The sequence below is a fragment of the Schistocerca piceifrons genome, chromosome 7 (assembly GCF_021461385.2).
Source record: "Schistocerca piceifrons isolate TAMUIC-IGC-003096 chromosome 7, iqSchPice1.1, whole genome shotgun sequence".
Classification (NCBI taxonomy): domain Eukaryota; kingdom Metazoa; phylum Arthropoda; class Insecta; order Orthoptera; family Acrididae; genus Schistocerca; species Schistocerca piceifrons.
In genome coordinates, this window is record NC_060144.1 from 430,962,424 (window position 1) to 430,974,491 (window position 12,068).

A 12,068-nucleotide genomic window follows, 5' to 3' on the forward strand; every position below is an offset into this window, starting at 1 on the left:
TAATGGGCAATGTTTGCTTAGTATGAGCTAAAATTCCAGACAATACCAAGACACACAAATGATATTGTCAATGTATAACTGAACTCTTTGGGCACTGCATTTAGCCCTTTGTCATCCAAGGTGATGTTCAAAGATGTTGAAAGCAATGTAAGTGAGATGACACAGGGTCATGAATGTACGGAAGTATATGGTGATGTGGGTGTAAGATAATAAATGTAATTCAGAATGATAAATTCTTAGAATGTATTTAGCAGTGGTATACAATCAAACTGAAGTCTTGGGTGTAACTATTACAAACTAGTTTCCATGTATGGTTTAATGACACAGTGTTTGTGATTTTTGTGGGGAAAAATCAAACATAGAATTTATGAGAAATAGAAACTCCAGGTAGGAATATTAACAATGTAGGAAAAGATAGATTGCTACTTACCATAAACATGACACATTAAGTTGCAGACAGACACAATTAAAACAGACTTACACATAAGCTATTGGCCACAGCCTTCAGCAGAAAAAGAGATACACACACCATTCATTCAGATAATCAAGCACAACTCCGGCAGCTCAGCCTCGAATTGCTGGAGCTGGCGGTCATGTGCGTCAGGTGTGTCTGCTTGTGTTAATTAATTGTTTATGTTTCTCTTTTCCTGAGAAAGATTGTGGCTGGAAGCATATGTGTAAGTGTCTTTTAATTGTGCCTGTCCACAACTTAACGTGTCGTGTTTACATTGTGTCATGTTTACAGTAAGTAGCAGTCGGTCTTTTCCTACATTATTAATTTATGAGGTAAGTAACGAATACATGAAAATTTGGAAATCTGATCTCTAGACCTATGAGAGCAACTCCTAACGTTACTTTGCGACATTTTAACTGAACGTGTAATGAAAACAAGGGAAGGGTGAACAAAGAAAGGAGCAGGTAAAAAAATACTATCAAAAGTGGAGACAGAAAAGCGATGGAACATGAGAAGTGTATGCAATTAGGAAATGTGTTTTTTTTTTTTTTTTTTAAGTGTCAGCAGTTGTGAATAAAGTGTTTACACATATCTAATTGTGATGTAGCTGAATTAAGAAGTCCTTCAATTCAGTCTTGAGAGTGCGTACAGACTTACGGTGGGAGGCATAAGTGGTTCAATCACATAGCTGACAAATGTTGCCAATAGCTGGTGGCAATATTACCCAATATACTCTTTATAAGAAAACAAATGTCACAGAACTATATCTACAGTGGGAATCATAACAAGCACATGCCTTTAACACTTATATGTGGACACAACAAAATAGTTCATGGATGAACAATGAGAAGTCGGTGTCCAATGGCAACGTACCCATTGGACACTGACATCCAGCTGTTCATCTGTGAACTATTTCGACATGAATTACGCCAAGAGAAACTGAAGAATCGCATGTGGATATGATTTGGCAGCTGCTGAACTAAAAGTATTTTGTACAGATATGTTGAAGAATGAAGAAGCAAGATTGACAGAAGGAACTCCTGGTATGATGAATTACACTATTAAAATGGGACTTCCCTGTTCCAAACGTATGCAATGAATGTGGATGAATGGTGTTTGTTATTAACAGGGGCCAAAGAAAATAAATGTTCAGTAAGTGTTCAATACTGAAAAAAAATTTTGAGAATAAATTCAATAAAATACGGAAATACTTCTTGGTAAAAACACGATTAAAAAATTTCATTTGATGATCAAGAATAAGAATGTGTCAAAAAATACATCAAAATGAAGCTCTTACATGACTGAAAAAAACTAGATTTCACTGAATAGTAAAAGTTCCATGATGACAATATGACACAATGTTGTAGTCTCAGCTATAATATGTTATAGGTGCTCGATTCTGCAAATCTTTGATTTTTAAGCTCTTTACTGATACACAGAAAAAATGAATCCAGTATCTTTTATTACATGCTGCTATAGAATTGACAGTGAAATGATAGTCTTGTTGAAAACAATACCTCTTTGCCACTGTTGGGGTAGGGGTGGGAGCTGGTAATAAAAGATGTAGTAGTAGAAAATGTAGTAGTAGTAGTTGCCCCTGCTGGGGTAGGGGTGGGAGCTGGTAATAAAAGACGTAGTAGTAGAAAATGTAGTTGTAGTAGTAGTAGTAGTAGTAGTAGTAGCAGCAGCAGTAGCAGTGTTTCCAACAAAATGAGAAACAAAATAAAAAATATAAAGATCTGCAATATCCAAATCTGCATACAATGATTTGTTACAACAAACAAGAATTCTAGGGAAACTAATAATAAAACTTGGTTGTGTCACACAGCTCTAGGCTGCAATATTATGTTCTACATTACTCTGTTGTGGGTATATTAAAAGCTCCTGTTGTTTTGCTTCCATATTTCCATCCTTTCTGAATGCCCTTTTTTACTTAATCCAATCCACCTATCCTTATACATTATAGAATCAACAATAAGAAAACATAACAAAGAAGTTTCTCCAATTCGGCGGTATCAACAACTTGATGGCCTGCTTACAACATCTAGCAAGATTAGTAGGGATAATGTTTATTGTTTTATTTCTTTACTATCTACTAGCCATTAAACACAGAAATCAACAGCTGCTGACATGAGCGATAAAAAATACTTCCTTTCCATGGTAACACATGGGAAAACTAATGTGGCATTTCAAAAAAATCACAGTAAATTTTGAAGTTAAATATGTTTTGCTGAATATATTTTGTAGAGCTAGTAAAACTTACTGTTAAAACATCAGATAGCCTATGAAGGAACCCACATAGCTTGTAATTTACAAAACTAGTAGATTGTATATTGGAGTAATTATTTGGCGCATGTAGTTTGCAAACTGGATTCACTCAATTCTTGTGTTTCACTACACTCATTCATACGTAACACCCCCCACCCATTTCTCCCTCTGAGATGGCTGCCAATTTTTATTGTGTATATTTTTCTTTATGTGTAAATTAATTTCATCATTTCTCATTTTATGTACTAGCTACAAGAACTGATTATTACCTACAACTGTTGCACCAGCACCAAATCAGAACATTTCTCTTTTTCTCTTTCTACAGATTCAAATTTCAAGATTCTATTCAGGCTTCTCATAATACTGTTTCATGCTTCCGAAGTTCATTGCAAAAATTTTATTTGTAACTGTATGCAGTTATGTTCTGATTTTTCTTGTTTTTATGAGTCACAGTGAAATATTAAACCACCTTTTGAGCTTCATATTTCATGAATTTATGCCAAATGCCATTTTCGTGCAGGTGTAATCCAAGAACACCAATTCTGATAAACTTTTAGGATCATTAAAATTATTGAATTAATTAAAACACTGGGAACTTCTTTTTTATAAGCAACATTCCGTTTGAAAGATACGAGGACCTCAACTTTCACTACATAGATCTATCTTAGTATATTAATCTTTTCACTTGTTGCTTTGGAGCACAAATTTAGTCCCCAACAAATAAATTCTAAATAATAATAATAATAGATTTTCTTGTAATAATATATTTAATTAACAACAGCAAATTTATACAAGCTTTTCTTACACTGTTTGTTAAATGAACTGCAAAGTTGCACTGTTGAACTTGTTGCAACAGTCATAACTGAGAAAAGATACATAACATATGAAGCATAAGGAACACACACAGGACACTGTAAGTTGATGCTTTATTGAGAATTTGCAGTACCTGCATTCCTAAAATGAAATATGAACAAAGGCTTAAATCATTAAATAGTTCAATTACTAAATCATTCTTAATTGACACATTAACACATCACAAAACTAAGCACATCTTTTTTTTTTCTTAGTTAAACCCACAACCTTCAAACACAATTATGCTTTGATACATCACTTTCGTACTTTGTACCTTTAGCAATTGGAGCAGTCATAGCACTTCTCCATAAGGACTGCTGTAAAAAATCCGAACTTTTAGAACAAATTTTACTAAATGAAAATTATTTTAAACAAACACATTTACTGTTTTGTTTTATGTTTACGGCATTCTTGTGTGGTCTGTTCTTAAAGACCCTTCATTAATAAACTATTTTCAACGGTGAAAGTATACTGAAAAAGAAAATGAAATATGCACAGCTAAAAGGCTGTGATGTGCGATGGTCTACTCCGAACTCAAATTTCAGTTTCAGCATTCCTAAAAATAAATTATGAACAGTAATTTCTGTTAAGAACAAATAATGAGAGAATATCAATCATCTTGTAATATATGTGAAAAAACTGAAAGCAAAATATACTGCTACTGAATCAGGTCTTACAAAATAAAATGAAAACAATATGGGACAAAACTAAAAAAAATAATAATAATAATTTCTTTATATTTAATTTAATAGGTCAAAATTACAGCTACTGGAAGCCACCTCTCTTACGAACCACGCATATGAAAGGAAAACAGCATACAAAATACAAAGTATAAATACATCTAAATCAATATGGTCAAAGTTATTGGATTGGAAATAAAAACCGTGAGGGAAACTTTGTGGCAGAATGCTGTACACGTTACCCCACAATTGTAAGAGTCTATACATAAAACAAAAAGAAATTCAAATTTCCTTATTTATGAAAAAAGCTTCACTTGCAACCAATTTATGAAATGTTTTATTAAATCAATATACATTCTACAGTGCCATCATATAGGAACTGAAATACTAAAATGCTGTTTTATACAGATTATACTAAATTTACGAAATGAGTGCCCTCAATCAGCTGTAAGTAACTGACAAGGCACTAACTGTTTATCTTCCCCCTCGTAGATCTGTAAAAGAAATGACCCAATGTCTATCTTTACCAGTCATTCTCCACTATTTACACAATTTTATCAACATATCACAGAAACTCAAATATGGTGAATATGAGCTATCCATGTTTTATTTTTAATGATTAACTGCATAAAAACCTATGGTATTTAAACAAATCTTTCAAGAAAATGTGTTATTTAAGAAAATGCATTATGATAATCCAATGGTCTTTTTTTTAATAGAATTGATACTACTTTTTGTGCTTGCCAAGTATTTTAGCTATTACAGTTTCCGTTATTAAAAAGGAAATTATCAAATTATGTCTCCATATTTTCAATGAACAAAATATTTTCAAAATTTTTGAAATAGCCCTCTATGGAAAGATGTTCCTGACACATAAAAAAATTGATACAAGTTATATAAAACAATTTAAAAAGAATGAAAAAGGATTTTTATCGACACTAATGTACCACTTGTACTCACCCCATTCCCTGTCGTGCAGCTTGTTGCTGCTGCTGGGCTGATGACTGTTGTTGTTGCTGCTGTTGCTGTTGCTGCTGTTGTGACTGCTGTATGTTTCCACCAGTCACAGTGCCAACATTAACACGGCCCTAATGAATGAGGATGCCAGTTGTAGCAACACATCAGAAAATGGATCAAGCCACTAATTATTTCTTTCAAATTAAATTACTTGAAGAAAAAAGCAAAAGAAAAATTAATCAAGTAAAAGTAGAGTGGACTACAACGAAACTGGTACACCCGCCTAATATCATGTAGGGCCCACGCGAGCACGCAGAAGTGCCGCAACACGACGTGGCATGGACTCAACTAATGTCTGAAGTAGTGCTGGAAGAAACTGAGTCAATGAATCCTACACGGGTGTCCATAAACCCGTAAGAGTACGAGAGGGTGAAGATCTCTTCTAAACAAGACGTTGCAAGCCATCCCAGATGTGCTCAATAATGTTCATGTCTGCGGAGTTTGGTGGACAGCGGACGTGTTTTCCTAGAGCCACTCTGTGGCAATTCTGGATGTGAGGGGTGTCGCATTGTCCTGCTGGAATGCCTAAGTATGTCAGAATGCACAATGGACATGAATGCATGCATGTGATCATACAGGATATTTAAGTACGTGTCACCTGTCAGAGACATATCTAGATGTATCAGGGGTTCCATATCACTCCAACTGCACACACCGCACACCATTTCAGAGCCTCCACCAGCTTGAACAGTCCCCTGCTGACATGCAGGGGCAATGGATTCACGAGGTTGTCTCCATACCAGTACACGTCCATCCGCTCAATACAATTTTCAGTGAGGCTCGTCCGACCAGGCAACATGTTTCCAGTCAACAGTCCAATGTTGTTGTTGATGGGCCCTGGCATGGCGTAAACCTTTGTGTCGTGCAGTCATCCAAGGGCACACAAGTAGGCCTTCAGCTCCGAAAGCCCAAATCAATGATGTTTCGCCAAATAGTTCAAATGCTGACACTTGTTGATGGCCCAGCACTGAAATATGCAGCAATTTGCGGAAGGGTTGCACTGCTGTCATGTTGAACAATTCTCTTCAGTCGTCATTGATCCTGTTCTTGCAGGATCTTTTTCTGGCCACAGCCATGTCACAGATTTGATGTTGTACCGGATTCCTGATATTCACAGTAAACTTGTGAAATGTTTGTATGGGAAAATCTCCACTTCATCGCTACCTTGGAGATATGTCCCATCGCGTGTGCACTGGCTATAACACCACGTTCAAACTCACTTAACTTCTGATAACCTGCCATTGTAGCAGCAGTAACCGATCTAACAACTGCACCAGGCACTTTTTGTCTTATAAAGGGGTTGCCGATTGCAGCATGTGTTCTGGCTCTTTACATATCCCTGTAGTTGAATATGCATGCCTATACCAGTTTCTTTGTCACTTCACTATATGTCTCTCCAGCTTTGTATCTTCTTCTTCTTCTTCTTCTTCTTCTTCTTCTTTAATGAGGACCTAAACTCTAAACATTTCTCTTTAACATGAAAACAGTAATTTACAACACAATTTTCTCTTGTTGAGTTCATGATTGTTTTAACAAAAAAAGAAACATTCCCTTCCTGTTTTCTTTTGTTACAATTGTCATATTTTGCACAGCACCTGTGGTGAATTAAGTTATCACATGGTCATTATTATTTAAAAGTTCTTAGGTTTATTTCACAGGTTTCTATAATGTGTGTGTCTTCAGGTGAAACAAAAACTAAAAAGTATATACTATTTGTTTTTTATTCTCTAAGCACAGGAGTAAGAAATAAGACAATTAAAAATACACTCAAAATATTCAGATGAGAACAGTCAGCACTAATCAGTGATCAAAATGGAATACTGTGAGCAGGACCAATGGAAAATAAGTGTTGCTAATGATGCATGTCGGCTTCAGGTATCCAATTTTCCTTCACTGGGAGTCAAATACCAAGCAAAAGCTTCAAGTGTCACTCAATCCCATGGGTGAAGCAGGGTTTCTCAATTTCTTGAGAGCCTTTGATACTGTTCCACACCATTGCCTAGGACACCAAATATGCACATATGGAATATCCAAACAGATATGTGACTGGACTGGCCACTCCCTACAAAGCTACTAAGGTGTCTGGTATACCTCAAGATAACATGACAGGGCCATTGCTACTCATGATATATGTACAATACCTATCAAATGAAGTTTTTTGCCGTTTGTATCTGATGCTATTTGCAGACATCACAGTTGTTTACATGGTTGCTTCATCATTAGATACTTGTTATAAAATGCAAATAAACCTACAAATCATTAGTGCTGACCCTAAACATAAATAAATGTAATGTAATACATGTAAATACAAGGTAAGATCTGATACTGTATGACTACAAGACTGACAATTTGTCATTGCAATCAGTTACAACCTTCAACAACCTAGGAGCAGTTTTCTGGAACAATTTAAGCTAGAACAACCACATAAATCTAACTGTGGGGAATACAAAAGCCAGACTCAGATTTACTCAAAGAATCCTGAGGAGGAGCAAGTCACACATCAAAGAAGTCACTGACAGAAACCTCGTTCAACCACCAGAGTGCTTTTATTGGTCACAGGTAGGTGGAAAAGACACAAACAATTCAAGAAAGAGGTGCAAAATTTATCATGGAGTTGTTTGGGAGGTGTCAGAGTCTCAAAGAAATGTCCAAAGAACTGCATTAGGAGATTCTGGGTTACACAGTGTCTTACAAACTTCTGAGAGCCCACATTCGAAAAGGAATCGAGAAGCATACTGCTTCCTATAACACACAATCTGTGTAATGTCAGCAACACTAAAATTAGAGAAATTTTGGCTCTTTGAATACCATTCGGGAATTGATAGGGGAAGATTGATGCTTTTACATTCCACCATGCACCTGCTCCTAAATCCCATGCAGCTGCTCCTCAATCCATGTAAGTCATTGGAGTATGAAACAGCCCCATGGCTATGGGATGATATTTGGTTCTGCACAGGTAAAGATAAGTGTACACATAACATGGTGAGTGTACTGTCCACAGACGCTGAGAAATATTTGCAGTTTCGTCAGCCTGATTTCTGTTTCTGTCTCCCACTGATAAGTAAATAGAGTAAAATTATGCTACTACACTCTGTTCATCATAAGAATAAACATGATATAAAAAACACAAACTTGATAATGCTCTTGGAAGTAGGTCCTACTTATGTATTAGAAATATTATTACTAAGTTACTTTAAATGAAACTTTAAGATATTCTAATGCATTAACAGCCATCAACATTTTTCTTAATCACACTTTAGCTATGTAGTTTTTATTTCAAAAATTGTGTACAGTCACAGTCTCTGCACTGTTGTGCTCTGATTGTCACGCTGTTAATACGCAGTATGAAAATGGCTGAGGCTGCTTCCTGTTCCGATATGGAATATGTTTAAAAGTGCCAAGAAATAGGTTGTTCTTAATGTTTTTCATAACTTTCCGAGGGACTGTATCTGATACAGATTAGTTACAAATACACATTGGATGTATAGCATTATCGGTACAGTAATATATTGATAACTTACTGTAGATAATTTTACAATGGCTCACTGGTTCAAGTGGGCAGCTGGTTGGTACCATACCCAAATAGAAGGCTTTGCGAAAGTTACAGCAGAACTGCAAAACGTGGCCCTACCTCTGGCGAGATAGGATATGCTTGTGATGGAACAGGACATGATGATGAACTATAAAACTAGAATTTTTCTGTTCTTTTTGGTTGTTGGGAAACGGAGCAGATATAATTAAATGTCCTGAGATAGAGAGGGGCTCATATCACATATGAAAGTCTGGGTCCAGTCAGGCCACAATGTCAGAACGACTTAGATGTGGATGTATTGGTAGTCAAGCAGATCCAACAAAGACACTGTCTGATAACTTAATAATGATTTCAGCCTGGCTTATGTGCCTTTCAATAACTCATCACCATGACTGTACAGTCAATGGTTACCTTTACTCCCGTCTTAATTTGTATTCCACCCAGAATTTTCCTAGTTCCAGTTACAGATGCCTATTTAACACTTCCATGTGCAAGAAAAATTTGATATTCATTATTTAATATAATTATTGACAAAATTCAAAATGCTGCCATTAGCTACTAATTAAGAAGTGTGATCTTACATTAAAAATTTAACACGATAAGTCAAGTATTAAAGTTACAAACTGTGTGTGTCCCGAGGCAGCATAACTAATAACGCACTAATTAAGACTATATTTATGAGGTAAGTGCAAGTGCTAGTGCTCAGCAACTTCCAACCAACTGTACACATAATTTCAAACCTTCACCCCCCCCCCCCCACACACACACACACACACACTCCGCCACCAAAAGTAATTACAGGAGAAAAGTTTATTGCTTACTACATTTTCACTGTTCATGCACTAAAACTTCATCACCAACGATAGCATTTTAATTTATTACTTTCTTACTACTAAATCTAATGGCAACACATTTTGCAGCAGTATCCACATATATCACTGGAAGTACCTGCAAAATTATATCCTGTACTGCACAGGGCTCAGAAGATATCACAAACACTGAGATGTATGAAAAACTAGCTTTTGGCTGAAGTTTGATTCTTTCAATAACTGGGCTGGGAATGGTAGGAGGCTTACTGTTATTAACCTATGTCATCAAAAAATTAAATTATTTAGGTACCTGTAAACAAACGAATTAAACTTACCTGGAAGTTATCACCTGAATCCTCTCTTTCTTCTGTGAATCTTCTCTTCTGGCCTCCTTTGGTCCCAGTTTTCACTGATTGTTGTGTCTGAATGTGATGTTGCTGCTGGTAGGTGACCGTTCCTTGGTGCTGCTGGGATTGAGCTTGGGTTGGTGTCTGCCAAGGCAATGCCTGAGGTGGCTGTTGCATCTGATTCTGCATCTGCAAACTGCCTTGTCCTTGCAGTGATACTTGGCCTTGCAATTGGGGATTTTGACATTGCACAGGAGGTACACCAGCACCTTGCTGCACTGGCAAAGGGCCCTGCCCTTGCACTGCTGTCACCTGATTAGGGGGACCACCTTGATTCTGGAGTGTTACAGTACTTTGATTTGGAATTTGTAGTGCCCCCTGGCTATGCAACTGCATCCCTCCATGACTCTGAACTGGAGGTGCTTGGTTTTGTGCAGGAGGACATTGGCTTTGTACAGGTAGAACCTGATTCTGAAGTGGTGGACCTTGGTTTTGAACAGGGGGCACATGACCTTGCAGAGGGGCCATATGATTCTGCATCTGCAATGCCTGAGTTTGTCCTTGCATTGATAGTGTTTGGCCTTGCATTGGTGGCAACTGTCCCTGCATTGGTGGACCCTGATTCTGAATTGGCATGACATGACCTTGAGGCTGCTGCAACGGCTGTGGAGGCTGCTGCTGGTCCAGACGGCTAAAAGTTGGATATGTCATGGCGGGAGGTCCAGAATTCTGGACATACTGCAAAAGAGATTATAGGAATATCAACAATCATTCATCTGAAGCACAGAAAAAGAGTACAACAGGAAATAACACACTTTTCTTGTACTTCTGGAGAGGTTTCACTCAAAGATTTGGCCATATGTATATAGTTAAGGTGGAGTAAACAGAAAATGTGATTCTTGCCTTTTAGAAAAACTCAACATGGCAGATTAGAAATGAAGTCTGTAACAAAGCATAACACCTTTCATGAAAGTGGGACACAAAATGGAGATTAATGTGCAGTAATCCACAGAGTTTGTTGTCAGATGTGTTGTTCTGTTGCAATTTCCCTAAAGCATCGGACACAATAGTATTGTAAACACTGGGTGATCCAAACCAATGCAAATAATGAAAAAAACTGATACTCTGAAAAGCATTACTAGTAGTGACATGTAGTTTTCAATTAAATATGCAGGAGATCACAGTTTTAAAAGGAATTCCAGTTCGTCACAAAATTTCACATGATTCACATGAGTGTGCACTTTCAGTAGTTAATACTGTTCTGGTATTTCCTGCATATACCTGAAAATAGACTGTCTCTTCAAATATTTTCATCATGCACTTCAGTGAGAAATCAAACATTCCCAATTTTAATACCCCCACACTGACTTACAAGAGTGCAATGCTGCACCTACACTTTCAGACTTCTTACAAAACAGTTCAAACAAAAATACTTTACCTCAAAGAACAAAGCATTTGATCCAAGCAATATCATTAGAACACATAAAGAGTTATGTTTCTAAATTCACCAAGACAGAAATTTTAGATCATTCATAGGAAAGTCCAACTGATCAATATTCAGTCATGCAATGTATGAAGAATGACAGCCAGAGAATCTATTGAGTTGATCATAGGCTATGAGCTTCAGTTCCACTATAGCATAAGTTATCTCCAAGAAATTAACCATTCTCACAATAACGACAGGGGGAAGGCAGATTGCAACACATAGAGGAAGCACTGAGTCTCAGAAAGGCACAATGAAAAAGAATGCTAGAAATGTTTAGGCTTTTGAACATAGTCCTTCTTCTTCTTCTTCTTCTTCTTCTTCTATTCAGAAGAAGAACTTCGTCCAAAACCTTAAATATTTCTAACATTCTCTACTATGCCCATCTGCGACTCAATGCCTCCTCTAGGTGGTGAGCAGCAATCCTCCCTTTCCATATTGTTGCTATTCCATCATGGACTTTCCATTATTCTCACAATAAGTCTTTTTTTTTTTAATTATCAAGTAACTTCCATGCCATACTGAGTGTTTCTGGAAAAATCACATGATGCAAGTGCAATATGTCTCAGATTATCAATTTCTTAATTTTTATGTAACTCCAGGTGTGTTGATGTGTCATTTTCTGG

General features: G+C 36.7%; 1 protein-coding gene across 7 annotated transcripts in view; it reads right to left on the reverse strand.

Moving 5' to 3' along the window:
* LOC124805382 (transcription factor SPT20 homolog) overlaps positions 1-12,068 on the reverse strand; it is a 309,909-nt gene that overhangs the window by 35,156 nt on the left and 262,685 nt on the right. For 6 of the 7 annotated variants that reach the window (XR_007017452.1, XM_047265939.1, XM_047265940.1 and 3 more), the window contains 2 exons: positions 9,948-10,697; positions 5,215-5,342 (listed from right to left, as the gene is read on the reverse strand). Coding sequence is in view for 6 of the 7 variants with exons in the window: in XM_047265939.1 (XP_047121895.1) it covers positions 5,215-5,342; positions 9,948-10,697 (878 nt within the window). In the remaining variant the exon portion in view is untranslated. Of the gene's footprint in view, positions 1-3,600; positions 4,749-5,214; positions 5,343-9,947; positions 10,698-12,068 lie in introns of those variants that run through there. The other variant, XM_047265944.1, reaches the window with a different exon arrangement.